This window comes from Erigeron canadensis, chromosome 5 (assembly GCF_010389155.1).
Source record: "Erigeron canadensis isolate Cc75 chromosome 5, C_canadensis_v1, whole genome shotgun sequence".
NCBI classification, from domain to species: Eukaryota; Viridiplantae; Streptophyta; class Magnoliopsida; order Asterales; family Asteraceae; genus Erigeron; species Erigeron canadensis.
The window spans coordinates 45,463,462-45,481,562 of NC_057765.1; the positions used below are offsets into that span (position 1 = coordinate 45,463,462).

The window sequence follows — 18,101 nt, forward strand, 5'->3', positions numbered from 1 at the left end:
ACAACAAGAAGGCCCCTCTGCATTTGCAAGCAACTAGCTACAACATCTCTTCTTCTTGTTATCTTTTTCCAATTAACTAATTATTAATAATACTGCTCATTTCTGTTTGTGATTTGGAAACACGTGTTTTCAGACTCTTTATTACTGTTTTTTATTTTTTATGATGAATAAATGACAACTCTCGGGTAAAGGATGCTACAACAGTACATATCATTTTTACTCGTTTGGAAATTTGTTACATGTGAATTTCATATTTATTTTGATAGATACCATAACTAATCAACAAACCTAAAGAGCCATTCCTATATATGTTGTATGTTTAAACAACCGAATCCAATGAACAACGAAAATTCAAATGATATAGATCAAGTTAGCTCCACAAATGATTTCGGTGGCTGTCATATGGTTATCATTTTGTAGAACCTATGTTGAACGCTACCCTTCAAACGCTCGAACATATACAAAACTACATATTATATTGTTACCAGCCGATTTTTAACCTTTACAACGGATTTCATTGGACTAATCGAAAAATAGGTACATAAATAATGACCGAATTCAAGCAAACGTAAATAATGAAGTAGGAGTAGTAATCTAGTTCATCATTTGAAATCTGATAAACACAAAGCTTGATACAAACATATAGCTACGAAGATGAGTGCCCAGATGAACACTTGGTATTAGGCTTTGGGAATTCCCATATGAACAAAATGTTCGCTAATACAGTACTTGAATCCAAAAGACATACGGTGCAAAAAACTATGGCCTTGAAGGAGTAGGAGATGTTGGAGGTTTGAGATCAGGATACTGCAACAAATGTAATTAAATTCAAACAGAAACAGTGATCAGCCGCATAAACATAAAATCCTTAATCCAATATACTTTTATTTTCTTCATTTTCGACCGTAAAAGAATGAAAACTTAGCAATAAAATGTGTGTCAGTCAAAAAGACACAAGGTTTATCAAGAAAGGGTATTATGAGTGTTATCATTTTGAGTTGGAATACCGAAACTTTCTACCTTTTGTCAGGTCAAACCTCGTCTTCTTACAAGTGCTTATATACGAAATCAAGTGATTGGATTATTCCTTTAGTCATCATAACCTTAAGGATATTATGGAAAATCATGTTGGATAAGAAAAGATTGGAACTATCATCCATTGATGCTACATATGTTTTACTATTGCGTAGTGGCGGACCTAGGACTAAATACCAGGAAGGTCACAATATTTTTGGACATGGTGCACCTTTTTGTTCTACCTCATGCATTGTAGAAAAATCTGAGTTTTTTTTAATGAAATTTTACACTACACCGTAAAAAATCATGTGGTTTATAGGCACCCTCCATTCCCATTCAAGTAATTGGTTTCAGGGCTTGCTAAAGGTAAATTTAGAGAACTTACATAAGGGTATGGTGAAAGAGAGCGTGTTGGTTTTGGAAGTTCTTCTTCTTTGACGTCTACTTTAGGGACCGCATTGACTTGTGCAGGGGGCACTAATGGTGTTGCTGCTTCTATTTTTACTTCAGGTGGGTCAGAGTTGGTGGACTCGACAACCGCCTCTTTGCTGGTCGTTGCTGGGGCAGGAAGTACTTTGCTAGTTACAGGTGGTAGAAGCGCTTTCCCAATGTCCTGAATTTCTTAAATTATTGAGTTCCATTTAAAGCTGAATGTAACATGCACACACACAAAGTCGAAATACCTTGATATCATCTAGGAGCTCTTTGGGTCCAATTTTTGAGGTCACAAAATCATTGAATTCTTGGAGAGTTTTTTTCCGATCCTGCCATGGAAAAATCAAAGGAAAGCCAAAAAATTGATGCAAGTCCAACCTGTTATTGTGATTTCGGATTTGACTGTAAAAGTGATTATGATACTAATTTTCTCATTTCGGAGAAATAATTTTCTCAATCCAAAGATACTACAAGAATTCATCTCTGACTATGATAAAATAGTCTCAATAAGTTTCAGAATGTACATCCAAGACCCAAATGCGAGTAATGATTCTAGAATCATTATGGTACCATATATAACCAAAAAAAAAAAACAAAAAAACAAAAAGGCTTGAGAATACAGCAGCCTATTCTAAAATAGAGCCAACAGTTTCACTTTTAAGGTGAAAAAACAGAGCTAATAGTTCGACTTCAAGATTGATATATATTTTAAATAGAATTTTTAAATACGTTAAAAGCCATAAGATTATATCTAGGGTTAAGTATCTGGGAGTGTAAGTAACTTTTACATTTTTTTTATTGTGTGAATGTAACTTTCATTTGGTTCATTATATGTAACTAACCTGTTAAATTTGAACAATTAATGTAATATTTTTATGTTGACCAATCAAAACCTTCAACGTGGCAGCTCATATGGTGTGCCATGTATACAGTTTTACATTAATCGTTCAATTTAGCGGGTTAATTACATACAGATACTAAACCCTTATATCTAATGACCAAAGGATTTATAGCCTAGCAGTATGTTTGTTGCCCCATCAACCAAAAGGTTGTGGGTTCAAGTACCGTAGGTGATGCAGTTTCTTATGCGATAAAATGACTCAAGAACAATTGATTAATCAAAGACCGAAACCATTGACAAAACGTTAATATTTTTATAAAAGCTCAATGGTAATCAACGGATTTTACATAAAACCCAAAAAAACACCCTATTTATATTGATCCTAACACCATTTAAATAAGACATAAATCAATACATAATTATCCTAATAGATTAAAAATATAACTTATAAAAATAAAAGATAGCTTAATGAAACCATAAAGATAAAGGATCACGCTACTGCATCATTAGGGAACAAATGTGTGAATTATTATGAGTGGTGTTGATATTTGCCTTTCTAAAAAAGTATTTGAATTTGCTACTATTTTCATTTTAGTTTCGATATGGAAGGTAGTACATTTTGACGCCAAATGCAAAATGATATGAATAAGCAAGAAAAAAATGGTGACAATGAAACAAAAAAAGACCTCTGCAAATAGTAGCTTCTTGCTGACAAGTTGCACCAATGCTGCGGAACCCAAGACCTCGAGTATTGTTTCAACCTGAAGATGATGAGAAATTACGCACACTGAATCCGATGAGATCATCCGATAAGAAGACATAAAATTTGATCTAAGGACAGGTTTGAAATCCTAACCTCGGTAAATGCTAACAAACTTAGTCCGGTAGCTGCAGCGATGCCCAAAATTATAGAGACAGCCTCAGAACCCTCCTGGAAGTTAATTCATTTCAAGATATAGACCATAGAGTTCTATTAGGAATTCTATGATTCAATATACTTGTTCAAAGAACATAATTACACTAGATATGCATTATATGTAGATACATACACCAAATACACCATCAATTGCATCGGTTAAACTGCCAAAATCAAAGGCGAGTGATTTTTTGGGTAATATCCAAGGAAGACCACTGTTCTGTAAACAACACCACAAAGCCATTAAAGAGTGAGAAAAATAGAGTTCGAGGAGAGAAGAGATTGGAGGGGTGTAACAAACCATCCATCCACGGGGTCCTTCTGCACCGTCTTTTATAGCAAATGCAGCTTTGAAGCCATTTACTGTGACCAACTCTGCCACAAGTTCAGAACTCCCATCGAATCTGGCTTCATCATAGATTTTGAAGGTTTCATGTGTTAGTTTCAGAAAAAAGAGCTTATTATGGAACAGAAACAAGTTGTATAAAATAAAGATTTGCCTCATTGGGTCTTGGTAAACCCATCCTAACACACACTTTTGAAGGAATAGGAAATGTAACTTACTTATCCAAAATAAACAATGTGGTGTCCTCTGGTTGTTTAAACTTGAAAGCTAGCTTCTTTAAGAAGCCTTGTTTATCATCGCCATTATAAGCAACCGTAACTGGCTTCTTGTTCAAACCTCTGATATCTGGACCACCAACTGCCCTTATCTCAGAAGTAGGCCTGATATCAAGCAACTGGGCACTTACATCATCACCCAACTTGTCATAAGCAACTCTTGCAGTCTGAACTCCCCAAGACTTACTACTACTACTACCTCCAAATACTTGCGAAAGAATGATTGGAAGTGCCAACAAGGCAGCACCAGCAGCAACCACCACCGGATTTTCAACACCGAAACTGATTAAGCTGTCAACAACACCACTGACATCGAAATCTGGTGGTGAGTCAGATGTTGTTGTTGACTGATTAAGTGCTTCTTCATAAGTAAGTGCTCTTGCAAAAGCAGAGCTAAAAACAGAACAACAAAAAGAAGAAGAAGAAGATAAAAGGACTAAACTACTGCTTTTGCCATGGAATTGGTTAGGTTTTGGGATTTTGAGGAGTTGCTTTCTGGGTTCTGCTTTTGCAACACAAAAAATGGGTTTCAACACAACAAGACCTCCTGCTGCTGCATTCAGGGCTTCCATAGGATGATGATAATACTAATAATTCTTAGTTGGTATATCAAGGAAAACACACACAGACTTATGAAAGAAAGTTTTAAAAAGTTGCTTCTTTCGTTTCCTGGGTGGGTTCTAGAGATGCTGAGGTGGAAGGAAATTTGAGAAAGGTTCCAATCAATGAATGACATGTCGCAGTTGAGGATCAGGAAATTTTCATCATCATGTTTTCTGTGGTGGAGATGAGAATTGAGGTGTGAAGTGATCAAGGAGCTTCTTTCCACACCGTTGATATTTAACCCTCTACTATTACTTTATTATATTACTACTATATTACTATTGTATAATTATATAAGATAATGGAAAAATGATAATACTTGTTAACCAAAAATCCTCTTAAACTACTTATCCACTAATTATCTTTTCAAATTTTGCCTCCTGATTTTGTCACATGCCTTCTTCGTATTCATCTATTAGTTAGGAAAATTTTTACACTTATTTTAAAAGGATTAATCATTTTCCTTATATTAGTAAAGTGCAAAATATCCTTGTAATATTTTGCCTCCTGATTTTGCCACATACCTTCTTTGAGAATTTTTACACTTATTTTAAAAGGATTAATCATCTTCCTTATATAATATTATAGATAGTAAAGTGCAAAATGTCCGTGTAATCATCCATGTTAAAATCCTACCGATATAACACCCCTGCTAATCTCTCTCATATGCTTTGCATATGAAGGCATTTTGGTCATTTGACTCATTTCACCATCTTCAACCACAAAGGCACAAACTATTCACTTCAACCACATTATCCATGTAACAAAATTGTTACATAACATAAGTTAACCATCATGATCGCACCAATCACCGATGATCTGGTACGACAAACCTTGTGCAGTACCACAATTGATCAAGTACAACTCAAAATTGTATAGTACAATACCAAAGATAAAGATAAAGCCCCACCATGTCTCACTACTTAGCAATGAGCATATGTTGATGTCATTTAATTGTAACTCACTAACACATCCTTTACAATCAAAACAAATTTAAATTTATATGTACCAAATAAACAATCTAATCAAACCTTTGCACAATATACATTACTGGTTTTTACTAATGTGCTTTCCTGACTCGTATACGGTATATCTAAATGAATATACAAAGGCTCGAAATCCAGGATATCAGCAACGATAACTTCTATGTACTCACCGTTTATGCATAAGCCACTCATAACATACAAGGAAACAATAAAACTAGCAGCTCTTCTAGATAGTTTGGTTCCCAAAATGATCAGATCACACTACCATTGTACACCAATCTAACAAAAGATCCTAACAGGAACAAGTTTCACGAGGCATTCCTAAACTTTTTTAGCGTACAGATATTAATTTAAGTTACAGAAGATCAAAGAAAGAAACAATTAGCAGCTCTTCTAGATAGTTTGATTCCCAGAATGATCAGATCACAATACCATTGTACACCAATCTAATAAAAGATCCTAACAGGAACAAGTTTTATGAGGCATTTATCCTAGACTTTTTTAGTGTACAGATATTAATTTAAGTTACAGAAGATCAAAGAAATAATCTAAACCTTGACCGATTTCCCATATGGAAATGCCAGCACCCCACGAGCGGGCTTCATCCAGTCGCATTGCTATAGACAACAGAGATGGGTAGAACACGACGTGCTTCACATGTTGATTTTTATCTGAATACAGGAAGAAATGCTCTGCACTTTTTTTCTCCCATTGTAGTTGAGGCTTATGCTTCTCCAACAGAGAAAGATAGTCTCTTCCAAGAATAGGCCCACCACCTATGCCTGCAGCAAGCAACACAAACAATTAATTATTTATCTTCTCTAACAGAGTTTCACAAGCATTTTCAAGCATTCTTGTCAGTTTCAACTACTTACCGTTTGGCTTAGAGAATCAAAGACTGTTTATTAAGACTATATAACATTCAAATCTCGTCGTTTTTATCAGACCAACTTTGTCAACAAAAGTAGATGCAATTAGATTAATCAACAAAAAAATAAATAAAAGTGATGACCACGTATCAACGTCACATACCTCCTTGAAGAACAAAATCATTCCCGTAAAAGTTGATGCCTAGAAATATTTTCTGAGCCAACTTTTTAGAGCCATCCGTTTGGGTACCAAGGAGCAACTGCATAGTAGAGTGAACCCACTCTAGTGGTGCATTGGGACCTGGTTTTTGAGGATTTGAGAAGTCATAAGTCATAAGGGAGTAACCATCCACAAAATCACTCAAGCTTTGCAGATCTTCAGGCCCAAAATCATACTTCTGGAGCCTATCAGAACGTGGTGGACCAATAACATATACTAGTTGCAAGTTGTACTCCTTTACAAAGACAGCATGCATGGCCTGTCCAAGTTTTTTTATGAACAGCAGGGCCTGATTTTGTAAATACAGTCAATCAGAAATGTAAAGCAAGAATCAAGTGCAGTGCCTGGTCTTATATAGCATGCCAATTAAGTGGAATTAGAAAAAGTAAAATCTAAGAAAATATAATAATAATTAAACATTCCAGTTTCTAGGAATCGGCCAAAAAAAGAAACAAAAAAAAGCTAATGGTAAGTTCTATGGTAACTGCAGCTTGACTTTTAAAAAGCCTATCACTCCATCAATTGGGACTCTGACAATTTGTTCTCTTTACTTCAATCCGAGCTTATTTATCTTATTATCTGTGCTCTTATCACAATCATCTTTTGTTATGGAAAAAGGACAATAAAACTTTAGGGAATATAGGATATAACAAATGATGTCACTGTCCGCATTTAGAAAGATGCAATCTGAGTTCGAACTATGAATCAATGTGGATACAAGAATGTAAGATACACTGGGCGTTTTTTACTCATAGTCTCCTACTATAATTCTGGCAAGATTCCAAAAATCAAAGTTTATCAATCCATGGTGGCGGCTACAAGAAACAATGAGGTAGAGAGACTTTCCAAGGAAGTCTCTCAACAGCAAGGTAAGATCATATCTAATGACAAAGGTGATGGAATTACTGCGACAATCATTTTGAAAATGCATAATCAACTGCCATTAGTGGTGGTAGACGACGTGAAAGAGAGAGCAATAATCATGTAACAAAGGTAGAATCCCTATGTTTGAAGGGGAAGCTATAGGAGGTTGGGTTCACCTTTGATGCGACTCCAAAAACCTCAAAAGTTAGGTACGCCGCAATTCATTTTGGGGGTTGTGCATTATCTTGGCATCATCAAGTGGGAATAGTATGGAAGCCACAACATGGTAAATATGGAATGAGTATTCCCGATCGGCTATTACAAGATTTGGGGCAAGTTTGGTAGAAGATGCCATGGGTGCCTTGAAGGCACTTACAGAAAGAAGAGAAATTAGATGAGTACTGCAATCAATTCGATTTGCTACTAAACAAGGTGAGTCTATGTAAAAAATACTCCGTAAGTATTTTTGTTGAAAACCTAAAACCTGAAACCAAATGTCACATCAAAATGTTTAAACCAAAGACACTAAAAGAAGCTTATTCTCTAGCGAGATTGCAAAATAATGTTAATAGGGCCTTGGGAAAGAGTACTGGGACTTTGGAAGTACTAGTAATAGTGGGTTTAGTCGTTTAGATCTGGGGTATGAGACCAACAGACACATTTGACACATTCATTGATGCAACAAAACCAACCATTATTAGCGACACCTATCACTTCTGCACCATCAAATGTCTTAGTTCCAAGAAAGATCAATACTAAATTCTTGGAGGATAAAGGCGATAAGGGACAGTGTCTTTTCTGGAATAAAGTATTTGTGCAAGGGCATACCAGGGTGTGTACAGAGAAAACACAATTGTTTTTACTAGAAGTTGATGAAGGGACTAGGGAAGATACAATGGGTGAATTAAAACAGACTGAACTACTTACAATGGGGCAAGGGGAACCCCAAATTGCATTAAATTCAATTACTGGCATACCTTCCTACTCTACTATGCAAGTAATAGGCTCAATTGGTACTAAGGGTCTGCACATTCTTTTGGAAACCCATAACTTCATGACTCGAGCATTGGCAGGGATGCCCCTGACTCGTCCTCTGTCTCTACCGGCTCCCACTGAAACGAACTGCTAGACCCTGAGAAATCCTGAGAACAAACACCCTCCCTAGTAAGCAAGAAAATCATCTACAGAGACTTTATCAGTCGAAATCTTGGTTTTCACAACCCAGTGTCATCTGGAAACTGTAACTGAAGCTTTGACTATCTTACTGCCAATGCTCCCACTGTCACGATGTCCCTTGACTGTTACTGAACTTCCTTCCTTCATTCTTGTATTCACTAAATCTCGAATCAAGAAAACTTTATTTGCTGCCGAAGGCTTCTCGTACATATTAGACAACGCATCTATGATTTCCTTCGCTGTCTTTTCTTTCAGAATGTTGAACGCAACATCCTTTGATAATGTCAACCGAATAACTGCCTTGGCTTTCTTATCCATTTGTCTGGTTTTATACTCTCTTGCCTTTCACCCGACAATAACACATCTAATTCCTTCTGAACTAGCAAATCCTCTACTTGCATCTTCCACCAACTGAAATCTTTCCCATTAAACTTTTCAATCGGAATCTTCTCGTCTTTTGCCATTACACTGACTAAACGAAAAACTAATCACGAAAAAAGAGCGTCTAACAAGAGAAAACAGTAAATCTGCCGCTGATTAACAATGAAGACCCAAATCGACTGCTGATTGACACTGGAACCCCCAAAATCAGCTGCTAATTCACAAACTAAACACCCTAATCTACCAAATTGAGCCCTAATGTGCCCAATTGAACCCTAATCTGCCTAAAATCAGACTTGATTCTACCAAATCAGACCTAATTCTGCCTTATTTTCCCAAATCAGACCTAATTTTGGCTATTCTGGCTGACAGCGGTGGCTGTAGTGGCTAGTTTTGGCAGGAGCCCTAATCTAGGTGACGGCTATGGTGGCTGGACTTGGCTGCAACCCTAAACTGGGTGACCGCTGGGTGAAGGCTGTGTGATCTGTGTAAAACCTAGCTCTAGATACCACTTGTTAGGAATAAAACTGCATACACACACAAGAACCAGAATATAACAAGAAAAAAGGACACGAGAAATTTAACGTGGTATCTCACACTAAGCTGTGGCCTGTGTGAACTAATCCACAGGGGTCAAAGAGGTTTTCAATTGATATTCCACACAAATACATGCACAAGAGATGTGTTTATATAGGCTACATATTAGGGTAAAAAACTTGTTCCCCAAGCTTCCTAACAAACCGGGCCTAATTTAATCAATAAGGCCTGCTGTAATTTAGTTCAAACAGAAAGAAGCCTGCTGCCTTTAGAGCTTCTGGAACTTTCACAATCAATTAAGGCCGACGGCCTTAATTCTGACTTCCACTAGCCTTTTTGGGTTGGGCCGTAGACAACAATAACGCCAACAGTTTGCATATTCCATACGTTCCAAATGACACCACAATAGCCTCAATTGAAATATTGCACAAGGACAGAGAAGGTATGATTAAAGAGTTGAAAAACCAATCTTGAAGAAATAGAATGAAACAGTTGGCAGTTATCATAAAATTGATAAGAGTGCTTGAGGTAGGTGATTGGGTTTATGTAAAGCTTCATCCATTTGCTCAACAAATTAGGGTCACCATGGTATTTTGGTCCATTTATGGTATAACAAAAGATTGGCAAAGTGAAACTTTGGGATTGTTACAAGTTAGTTACTAGCCGTAAAGTTTGTTAGTGGCGGTCATTAGATGTAAAAAGTCTACAAATACAATACATACAACCGGCTATCATTTTTAGCTTGTTTTTGTTGGACGTGAAGGCCTTTTGGGCCAGTTTTGGCATTAGGGCCAGTTAAACTTAAGTGTATAGGGGCCTTATTAGGTTTTTTTGTTCACCAAGTTTTAAACCCTAGTTGCTCTCCTATATATACTGGTCTACTTCATTGTAATTATGTGAGTATTGAGCTTAATAAAATCCCTAGTTGTAGCCGTGGATTAGTTCACACACATTGTATGAAATACCACGTCAATTCTCATGTTCTGCTTTATTTTCTGTGTTGCTTCCCCTGCGCAACCCTACTAACCGTTTTGAAATCAAGTCTCTCTTCTCTTAGTTTTTCTTCTATTATCTAGGAACCAGGTGCTAATTAACATTACCATTAATTACACATGAAGAAACATTTGAACTCTAATCTATGTGTTTGCTTCTCTAGTAAATGAGTAATAAATATATAAAAATTTGAACCTTTAACCTCCAAAGATGCATTCTTGTTACATTACAGAACCGGTACCAATTGGCAGGTTTGACTTAAGAACTTTACCATATTCCGCATGTGTGGATCATGCAAGACACCATATGCAGCCCATCTTGACCAAGATTCTAGTACTATGCCATCAAAATCCATCTCCCTGTACAGAATAAGAACATGCCGGCATAAATACTACATTCTCCTAGATAGGAAAGAAAGAGAACTAATCCACGAATTACTACATTGGGAGTTACACAGAGCCTAAATAGATCATCAAATGGATTCATTTAAGATATAGGGAGAATTTCATATATACCCTATTTTAACACCTTAAATACATAATCCCACTACTGTAAGCAAGCTTCCGGATACTAGTAAAGCGCCAACGACCTAATAATAAGTGACATGATGAGGATACAACATAACTCCCAATAACTTAGCACCTGAAAAAATTTTCATAGTTTCTACTTGAATGTAAATTAGAGTTTTATCTCGTCGAGGCCCCATCTCAGAAACACTTGTTAAACCGTACTTGAAGATGCATGTAAACCAATCCCTCATTATTTCAACATTGCTAATTATTATGTGAAAGCTCAACACAAATTGATATATATATATATAAGATAATGTAGTTTGTTGTAAAATAGATTCAGCATCGTATTGGCATACAAAATTGGGTTGGTGGGAAGTAGAAACAAAAAGAAGAAATGCTTACTTGCATTCGGCAATGATGAGGTCAATTACTTTAGCCCTCTGCTTGTTGTTATTTAGCATATCCATGGGAATAGCCTCGAGTACAATTCTGGGCAAAATCTGCGTTGGAAAGAGTAGATGAATATATATAATAGTAGTGTAATATTAAAGGGGAAGAAAAAAAGTAGTGTAATATTAAAGGGGAAAAAAAGCACCAGTGGATGGGTTGGGTTGAACGATCTGAGATCTGAAATCCATTGTGGATCAACATTATGTTTTCCGTGCAGGACATAATCAGGGCCTTGGCTGTTGGTAGGTAGCGATAATCAAATTGGCGGAATACGAAAGAAAAGGAAGCAAGGAAAGTAGCTTGCTTTACCTTTGGAGATGATACCAGACGGGTGAAATGTGTGTGAGTTTGGAGTGAAAGTCCTTTGCAGCTTCATATCCCTTTGAATTCCTACAAAATTCATTCATTCATTCTTTCTATCATCATTTATAATTTATACTCCGTAATAAATAAATAATAATAATAAAGCAAGAAAGGGAGGGACCAACCAAGGTGTAACGTAAGCAAGAACAGGGTTGGGGAATTCCCGCCGTTGATGATGATTTGATGATGCTACTTTATCATGTTCCTGTGATGGTAAACATCTATCAATCAATCAATCCATTCAAACGAGACAGAGATTTAATTAATTACATTGAGGATTTGTTGATAAGTGATCGTGTCTCTTCTTCTTCTTCCGTCATTCCAATTCCAACTGGAATTTAATATCTTATTATTACTACCACGAGGAGGAGGAGACGAATGACGATGCTTGTACACTAACAATCCTAAACACATTACTACGGCGGCACAACATACCACCACCGTCCATATCCTCCTCCCACCACTGCCATGAATTTTATTACTTGCACGCCGCCGTCTCCTCCCATTTGATCCCCCATCCTCCGCTGCGCCACCTACTTGTCTATTCTTTTTCTTCATCCTATTCTATTCCTTCCATTTCAATCTATTTTAGTAGCCAAGATTTTCCAGATGTAATCATTTTTTGGGTGCGGAGATATTATGAAATTCGATCCATAACTTAAAAAAAAACTATGATTATTTTTATAATTATATCACCCAATTTTTGTGAAGGTAAAATATAGAGAATAGAGAATCAGGTATTATTAGTTGGTTACTTATTATTATTTGTTTAAAGTTATGGATCGTTGAGGGCGTTTTGATATTTACTTTTAGGGATTTTTAAATCTTGATATAAACGAAAGAAGTTTCCTTTAAGATCTTAAAACACAGCTTTTCAATAAATAAAAAAGAAATTAATGAAATCAAGCTGAAATTAGCTTCAGATTAAGACGACGTGAATAAATACTTTTCCATGACCGATACTAAACAGAATTATGTCATTTTATTTATTTATTATTTTTTTTTTTGGGGGGTGGGGGGGTTGTGGTGGAAATTACCTCGAATTTAAAGAACACCATGTCATTTTTATAATATATATATCGATATACGGTTTTTTTAAATAGATCATTTTGAATGATATAGAGAAATAAAATGATATATGAAGAAAAGAGACTAAAATGAGTAGTTGAGATTTTAAGAGAGAGATAAAAATGAGTGGCTAACATCCTCTCTAAAGGTACAAAGGGGGAGGGAATCGACTGAACATCTCAGCCATTGACGGGAATTTCGCCCTCATCAGATCCCCAATTCTTGTTCACCCCGGATGATCGTGTTAGTTAAAAAGTTAAAAAATTAAAAAGGTGAAAAATTTTGACGAGAATAAATGTTTTATAAATTATAATGTAGTAGAAATAAGAAATAGATTTTTTACATATAAATTTAATGTTGATAATATTTAAATGGTAAAGCCGATGTAACGTCTGCTCTAACTATTTATTCATTACGACCACTCTAACTATTTATTCATTACGGCCACTCTGATTCAAGTTTTACGGGGTATACATCTAGAAGAGCGAGAAGAAGAAAAAAAGCAGGGTAACTCATTCGTAAGCAACTTCTATAGACGATTTATGCATTTATACTATGCAACATTGTCAAAGTAGTCCAACTTTATTAGCTAATTACAACTAACCACCTACATTAACTACCTACATTAACTATATTAAGTAGCTGTATTGTTGTTATAATTTTAGTACATATATATATTAAGCTAAGCATTTCCAAGGTAATCAACAGCCGTATCTATAGATTTTGTTAGATACCTAAACTTGGTATAAATCCTCTTATATACGAATTTTTTAATACTTATTGTATAATATATAAATGATTGACCTTTCAAAATATAAATACATATAATTATAGCAAAAATATTATACAAAATTAATAACAACAATGACAAATTTTAATCTCATCAAAAGCAAGATATAAGAAGAGGTAAGATGTAGTCAATCATACTTTTACCAGAAAGTAAAGATACCCAAGCTTTTAAAAAGACCACGAGGTAAAGTACTCTATAAGAAAGAATGACAACTCAGCTCTATCTGTGAGGTAATGATACCCTGATTAAGGCGGTGCAACAGACAACTAGCTATAGAATTGGTAGCCAGGCGGAGCAACTCGAAGAGGGGCATCTATCTCTATTAATCGAGCTAAAGGTTTTTTAACTAAGAAAGAAAGATGTGTATTATAAAAATGAGAGGGGCACATGTGTTTTAAAATACGACGTTAGAAAAGCTCAATTGACAAACTTATGTTTTCTCGATATACGAGTAGTAATAACTATTGATAAATTTCTATAGATAAGAAATTTTGAATTATACAGTAGTTCTTTTACAAATATGTTTGCAGGAATGAATTAGAGGGTAGAGATGGTGTAAACAAAATGGTGGAGGACTGTAAGTGGAAAGTGTAGTAGTCCGTATAAATTATTGTAAAAGGGTTGAATTGGATGGTTGACCGGCCCGTTGACAAAGACTATTATCCCGCTAAAAGTATATATATGTCTGGATTGGGTCAAATATGTCCGTCTGTCGGAGAAATTTCTCAAATCTATATCTAATCCTAATTTATTGGACGATCGATCATATACCTACCTCCGCTATTCATTCGATTGGTCATTTTCTACTGTCTGCACACATTAATTAATCATATATATATATATATATATCAGAAGCTAGTTTTCAGAGTTGGTTTGCAGGGGGCGGAGATCGAATGCATGTACTAATTAGTACCAGTAATTAAGTTGTTTGTTGAAATGAAGTTCAAGCATGAAAGATATGTAAGGTTAGTTAATTAGTATCCATCCATGGTTATATATATGAACAAATGTCACGCTAGCTGTTCTGATCTCACTTAACTTTAATTAAGGTTGTTGTTATTTGATTCTAAGCTTAATTAGGTGCCTTAACTATATTCCCATCCCAACAGCAGTAATAGTGATATATTCGATAAATAATATTCGATCAGGTTTAAGGAGGATACAATTCTTAGCGGGGAGCAATATTCTGATAGTAGTAGCAGTTATTATGATCGCCCGCCAAGAAATGGTTATGGACGAATCGTCCAACTGCCATCTTTAATATTAAGCGGATTTAAGCACCGTGGCTTCAAGAGTAGTAGTAACCATCACCATGGGTCGCCTAAAGAAGCATCTGCAAATAAGAAAAAGATGATGACCCTAGACCCACAGGGCTCTTTTCTTCAAAAGTGGAACAAAGTATTTGTCATCATTAGCATCATTGCTGTCTCCTTAGACCCGCTGTTCTTTTACATTCCTGTTATTAACAGCGACGAAAACTGCCTCGGTTTAGACAACCATATGAAGATTATCTCCTGTGTTCTTCGAACTGTGATTGATCTCCTTTACCTTCTCCACATAATCTTCGAGTTCCGCACTGGGTTTATCGCTCCTTCTTCTAGAGTGTTTGGAAGGGGTGAACTGATCGACGACTCTTTTGCTATTGCAAGGCGATACTTGTGCTCTTACTTCATGGTGGACATATTGTCAATCCTTCCCCTTCCCCAGGTGACCATTTTGATCATCATACCAACCAGAAAGGGACCGATTTCATTGGTCACTAAGGATTTGCTCAAGTTTGTCATCTTTTCTCAGTATATCCCACGATTTATTCGGATCATTCCGCTATATACAGAAGTGACTAGGACTTCTGGCATATTTACTGAGACCCCCTGGGCGGGAGCTGCTCTCAATCTCTTTATCTATATGCTAGGCAGTCATGTAAGTACTACTGCATGTTTCTTAATTATTTATTAAACTTTATAGATATATAGATTTTCTAAATTTTACTGTATTAATTGGTTCTGAATTAATGGAGTATATAATACATTCTGGAAACTAACTTTGATATTGCAGATAATCGGATCCTTCTGGTATTTATTCTCAATAGACAGGGAAGATGACTGCTGGCGTGCTGCATGCAAGGCTAATGACGCCTGTGATGTCAATTATCTATACTGTGGAGAGGACCGTAAGGGTACTGGAGACTATTCATTTCTAAGTACATCTTGCCCCCGTCTTCAACCAGATCAAATACAAAATCCATCAGATTTTGACTTTGGCATATTTCTTGATGCTTTCGAGTCTCACGTGGTGGAAACCAAAGATTTCCCAAAAAAGTTCTTGTACTGCTTTTGGTGGGGTTTAAGAAATTTAAGGTTCGTGCTAATTAATTAAAGACTCTTTGAAATACATTGTACCACACAATGCAAACAAACTCAAAGGTAGTATGGTCCCTTGACTCTGCCTAATGTTTGGATTTCCAATCTTCGAATTTTTTTTCCTTACACTGTTGTTGCTCAACTTTTTATCTGTACGTATACTCAACTATATTCTTTCTTCGATCAGCTCACTTGGTCAGAACCTCAAGACAAGTAAGTACGTGTGGGAGATGCTATTCGCCATCTCCATCTCCATTCTGGGATTGGTCTTGTTTTCATTTCTGATTGGCAACATGCAGGTAAGATCGATCTTTTTGAAAATGTTCATGAAATGGTATAGGGTAATGTACGAATGTGATTCAGTCGAAATCATTGGTAGTCTGCAGGGCTATGCATGATCCCACATTTAAAATATCATACACTTACAGCTTTCATCAAAGTTGTGCACTAGATTAGCAGGCCAACACGTCAAGTTCATAAAATGATATATGAATTGAAGCTTCTTTTGTCTACCTATATTCATCAAAATACAAGGATGTGATTACGCAATCATTTTACTGCTGTTAGTTTATCAGAATACTATTTCTTGTGCTGATACTTTTTAGTTATTAATGAAAAGTTCTAGATATTGACTTAAACCACATGCATCGAGTGTTTAATTGTTAAACTCTATTCAGTACTTTGTGGTTTGATGCAACAGAAATATCTTCAATCTATGACTGTAAGGGTAGAAGAAATGAGGGTAAAACGGAGGGATGCAGAGCTGTGGATGTCTCATCGCTTGCTACCTGATGATCTAAGGGAGCGTGTGAGGCGCTATGAACAATACAAATGGCAAGAAAACCGGGGAGTCGATGAAGAATCTCTCATTCGCAACCTGCCCAAAGACTTGAGAAGGGACATAAAGCGTCATCTTTGCTTGTCTCTACTTATGAGAGTCAGTAACACCTTCTCTACTCTTCTGTTTTTTTTTTTGTTTTTGTTTTTTTTTGTGTGTGTGTGTGTGTCTGTGTGGTAAACTCAGGTTATGACAAATGAAGTTATCATGCAGGTGCCGATGTTTGAAATTATGGATGAGCGGTTGTTGGATGCAATGAGCGACTGCCTGAAGCCAGTTCTTTACACAGAGAATAGCTACATAGTCCGAGAGGGGGATCCGGTAGATGAGATGCTATTTGTCATGCGTGGAGAGTTGCTAACCATGACCACCAACGGTGGAAGAACAGGATTCTTTAACTCTATCTTTCTTAAAGCAGGTGACTTCTGCGGAGATGAACTTCTCACATGGGCATTGGATCCAAACTTGTCTACAAGTCTACCCATCTCAACCAGAACGGTGAGACCAGTGACAGATGTAGAAGCTTTTGCTTTAAAGGCTGATGACCTCAAGTTTGTCGCCTCTCAGTTTAGACGTCTACACAGCAAGCGCCTCCAGCATACTTTTAGGTATAGTAGTAACTAATTGTAACTCAAGTCCTCATTCTAGATATGGAATAACAATAAAACTTGATTATCAAGGTACTACTCACAGCAATGGAGGACATGGGGAGCTTGTTTTATACAGGTGGCATGGCGCAGACACTGTAGAAGGAAGCAAGAGAAGGCCTTGTGGGAGGAAGAAAAGAGACTACAGGATGCATTAGCAGAGGGTGCTGAAACCTCATCCCCAAGTCTTGGTGCAGCAATCTATGCATCCAGGTTTGCTGTCAATATATTACACAACTTGAGGAGGAATCGCTCACATACTTCAAAACTATTGTTGCCTGTAATACCATCCTTGCTGCCACAGAAACCAGTGGATCCCGATTTTAGTAATGAGGTCATTGAATAAGCTAGGTACTATTCTTTATAAGTATTGGTCGGTACTACATCTAAAGAGTTCACACATACAGTTTGGTCGATAATTTGTGCAATATACTATACCTTTTATCAGCATTATGGATATGGAAGAATATAAAAGTATACTTGTGCCATATGGGTGCACCATACCTTAAACTGGCCGGATTGTATATATTTGGTTATAAGTCATCTCCAATAATTAGTCAACCTTAATTAGTAAAATTAAGACAAAACTTGGGGTAAAAATGAAACTTGATGAA

The 18,101-nt window shown here is 36.3% G+C and overlaps 2 protein-coding genes across 3 annotated transcripts; one reads left to right on the forward strand and one right to left on the reverse strand.

The window, feature by feature from the left end:
- Window positions 1-549: 549 nt before the first annotated feature.
- On the reverse strand, window positions 550-12,370 carry LOC122601922. The gene is made up of 17 exons (XM_043774654.1): window positions 12,055-12,370; window positions 11,910-11,989; window positions 11,731-11,811; window positions 11,567-11,657; window positions 11,374-11,471; window positions 10,731-10,818; window positions 6,452-6,797; window positions 5,949-6,201; window positions 5,465-5,645; window positions 3,774-4,417; window positions 3,511-3,613; window positions 3,343-3,429; window positions 3,150-3,224; window positions 2,980-3,054; window positions 1,701-1,781; window positions 1,403-1,630; window positions 550-807 (listed from the first exon to the last, which is right to left on the reverse strand). Exons 1-17 carry the CDS (start codon window positions 12,340-12,342, stop codon window positions 760-762), a joined length of 2,847 nt encoding a protein of 948 aa, XP_043630589.1. The 5' UTR covers window positions 12,343-12,370; the 3' UTR covers window positions 550-759.
- Window positions 12,371-14,374: 2,004 nt separating this feature from the next.
- On the forward strand, window positions 14,375-17,975 carry LOC122599973 (cyclic nucleotide-gated ion channel 1-like). Of its 2 annotated transcripts, none has more exons than XM_043772597.1 (7): window positions 14,375-14,607; window positions 14,791-15,562; window positions 15,698-15,999; window positions 16,190-16,301; window positions 16,703-16,939; window positions 17,054-17,448; window positions 17,534-17,741. In XM_043772597.1, exons 1-7 carry the CDS (start codon window positions 14,579-14,581, stop codon window positions 17,643-17,645), a joined length of 1,959 nt encoding a protein of 652 aa, XP_043628532.1. In that variant the 5' UTR covers window positions 14,375-14,578; the 3' UTR covers window positions 17,646-17,741. The 2 variants fall into 2 exon arrangements, with proteins under 2 accessions (XP_043628532.1, XP_043628531.1); XM_043772596.1 differs by having other exon boundaries at window positions 14,416-14,607; window positions 17,521-17,975.
- The last annotated feature ends 126 nt before the right edge of the window (window positions 17,976-18,101 follow it).

Bases quoted from the DNA above. Each gene is read 5' to 3' on its own strand.
- LOC122601922 (XM_043774654.1), bottom strand. From the start codon at position 12,342: ATGAAGAAAAAGAATAGACAAGTAGGTGGCGCAGCGGAGGATGGGGGA. The intron at 11,658-11,730 runs GTAAAGCAAGCT...ACCTACCAACAG, and splicing joins GTCTGGTATCATCTCCAAAG to CCAAGGCCCTGATTATGTCC. The intron at 5,646-5,948 runs GTAACTTAAATT...CAAACTATCTAG, and splicing joins GATTATTTCTTTGATCTTCT to AAGAGCTGCTAGTTTTATTG.
- LOC122599973 (XM_043772596.1), top strand. From the start codon at position 14,579: ATGAAGTTCAAGCATGAAAGATATGTAAG. The intron at 16,000-16,189 runs GTTCGTGCTAAT...TTCTTCGATCAG, and splicing joins TGGGGTTTAAGAAATTTAAG to CTCACTTGGTCAGAACCTCA. The intron at 16,302-16,702 runs GTAAGATCGATC...TTGATGCAACAG, and splicing joins TTCTGATTGGCAACATGCAG to AAATATCTTCAATCTATGAC.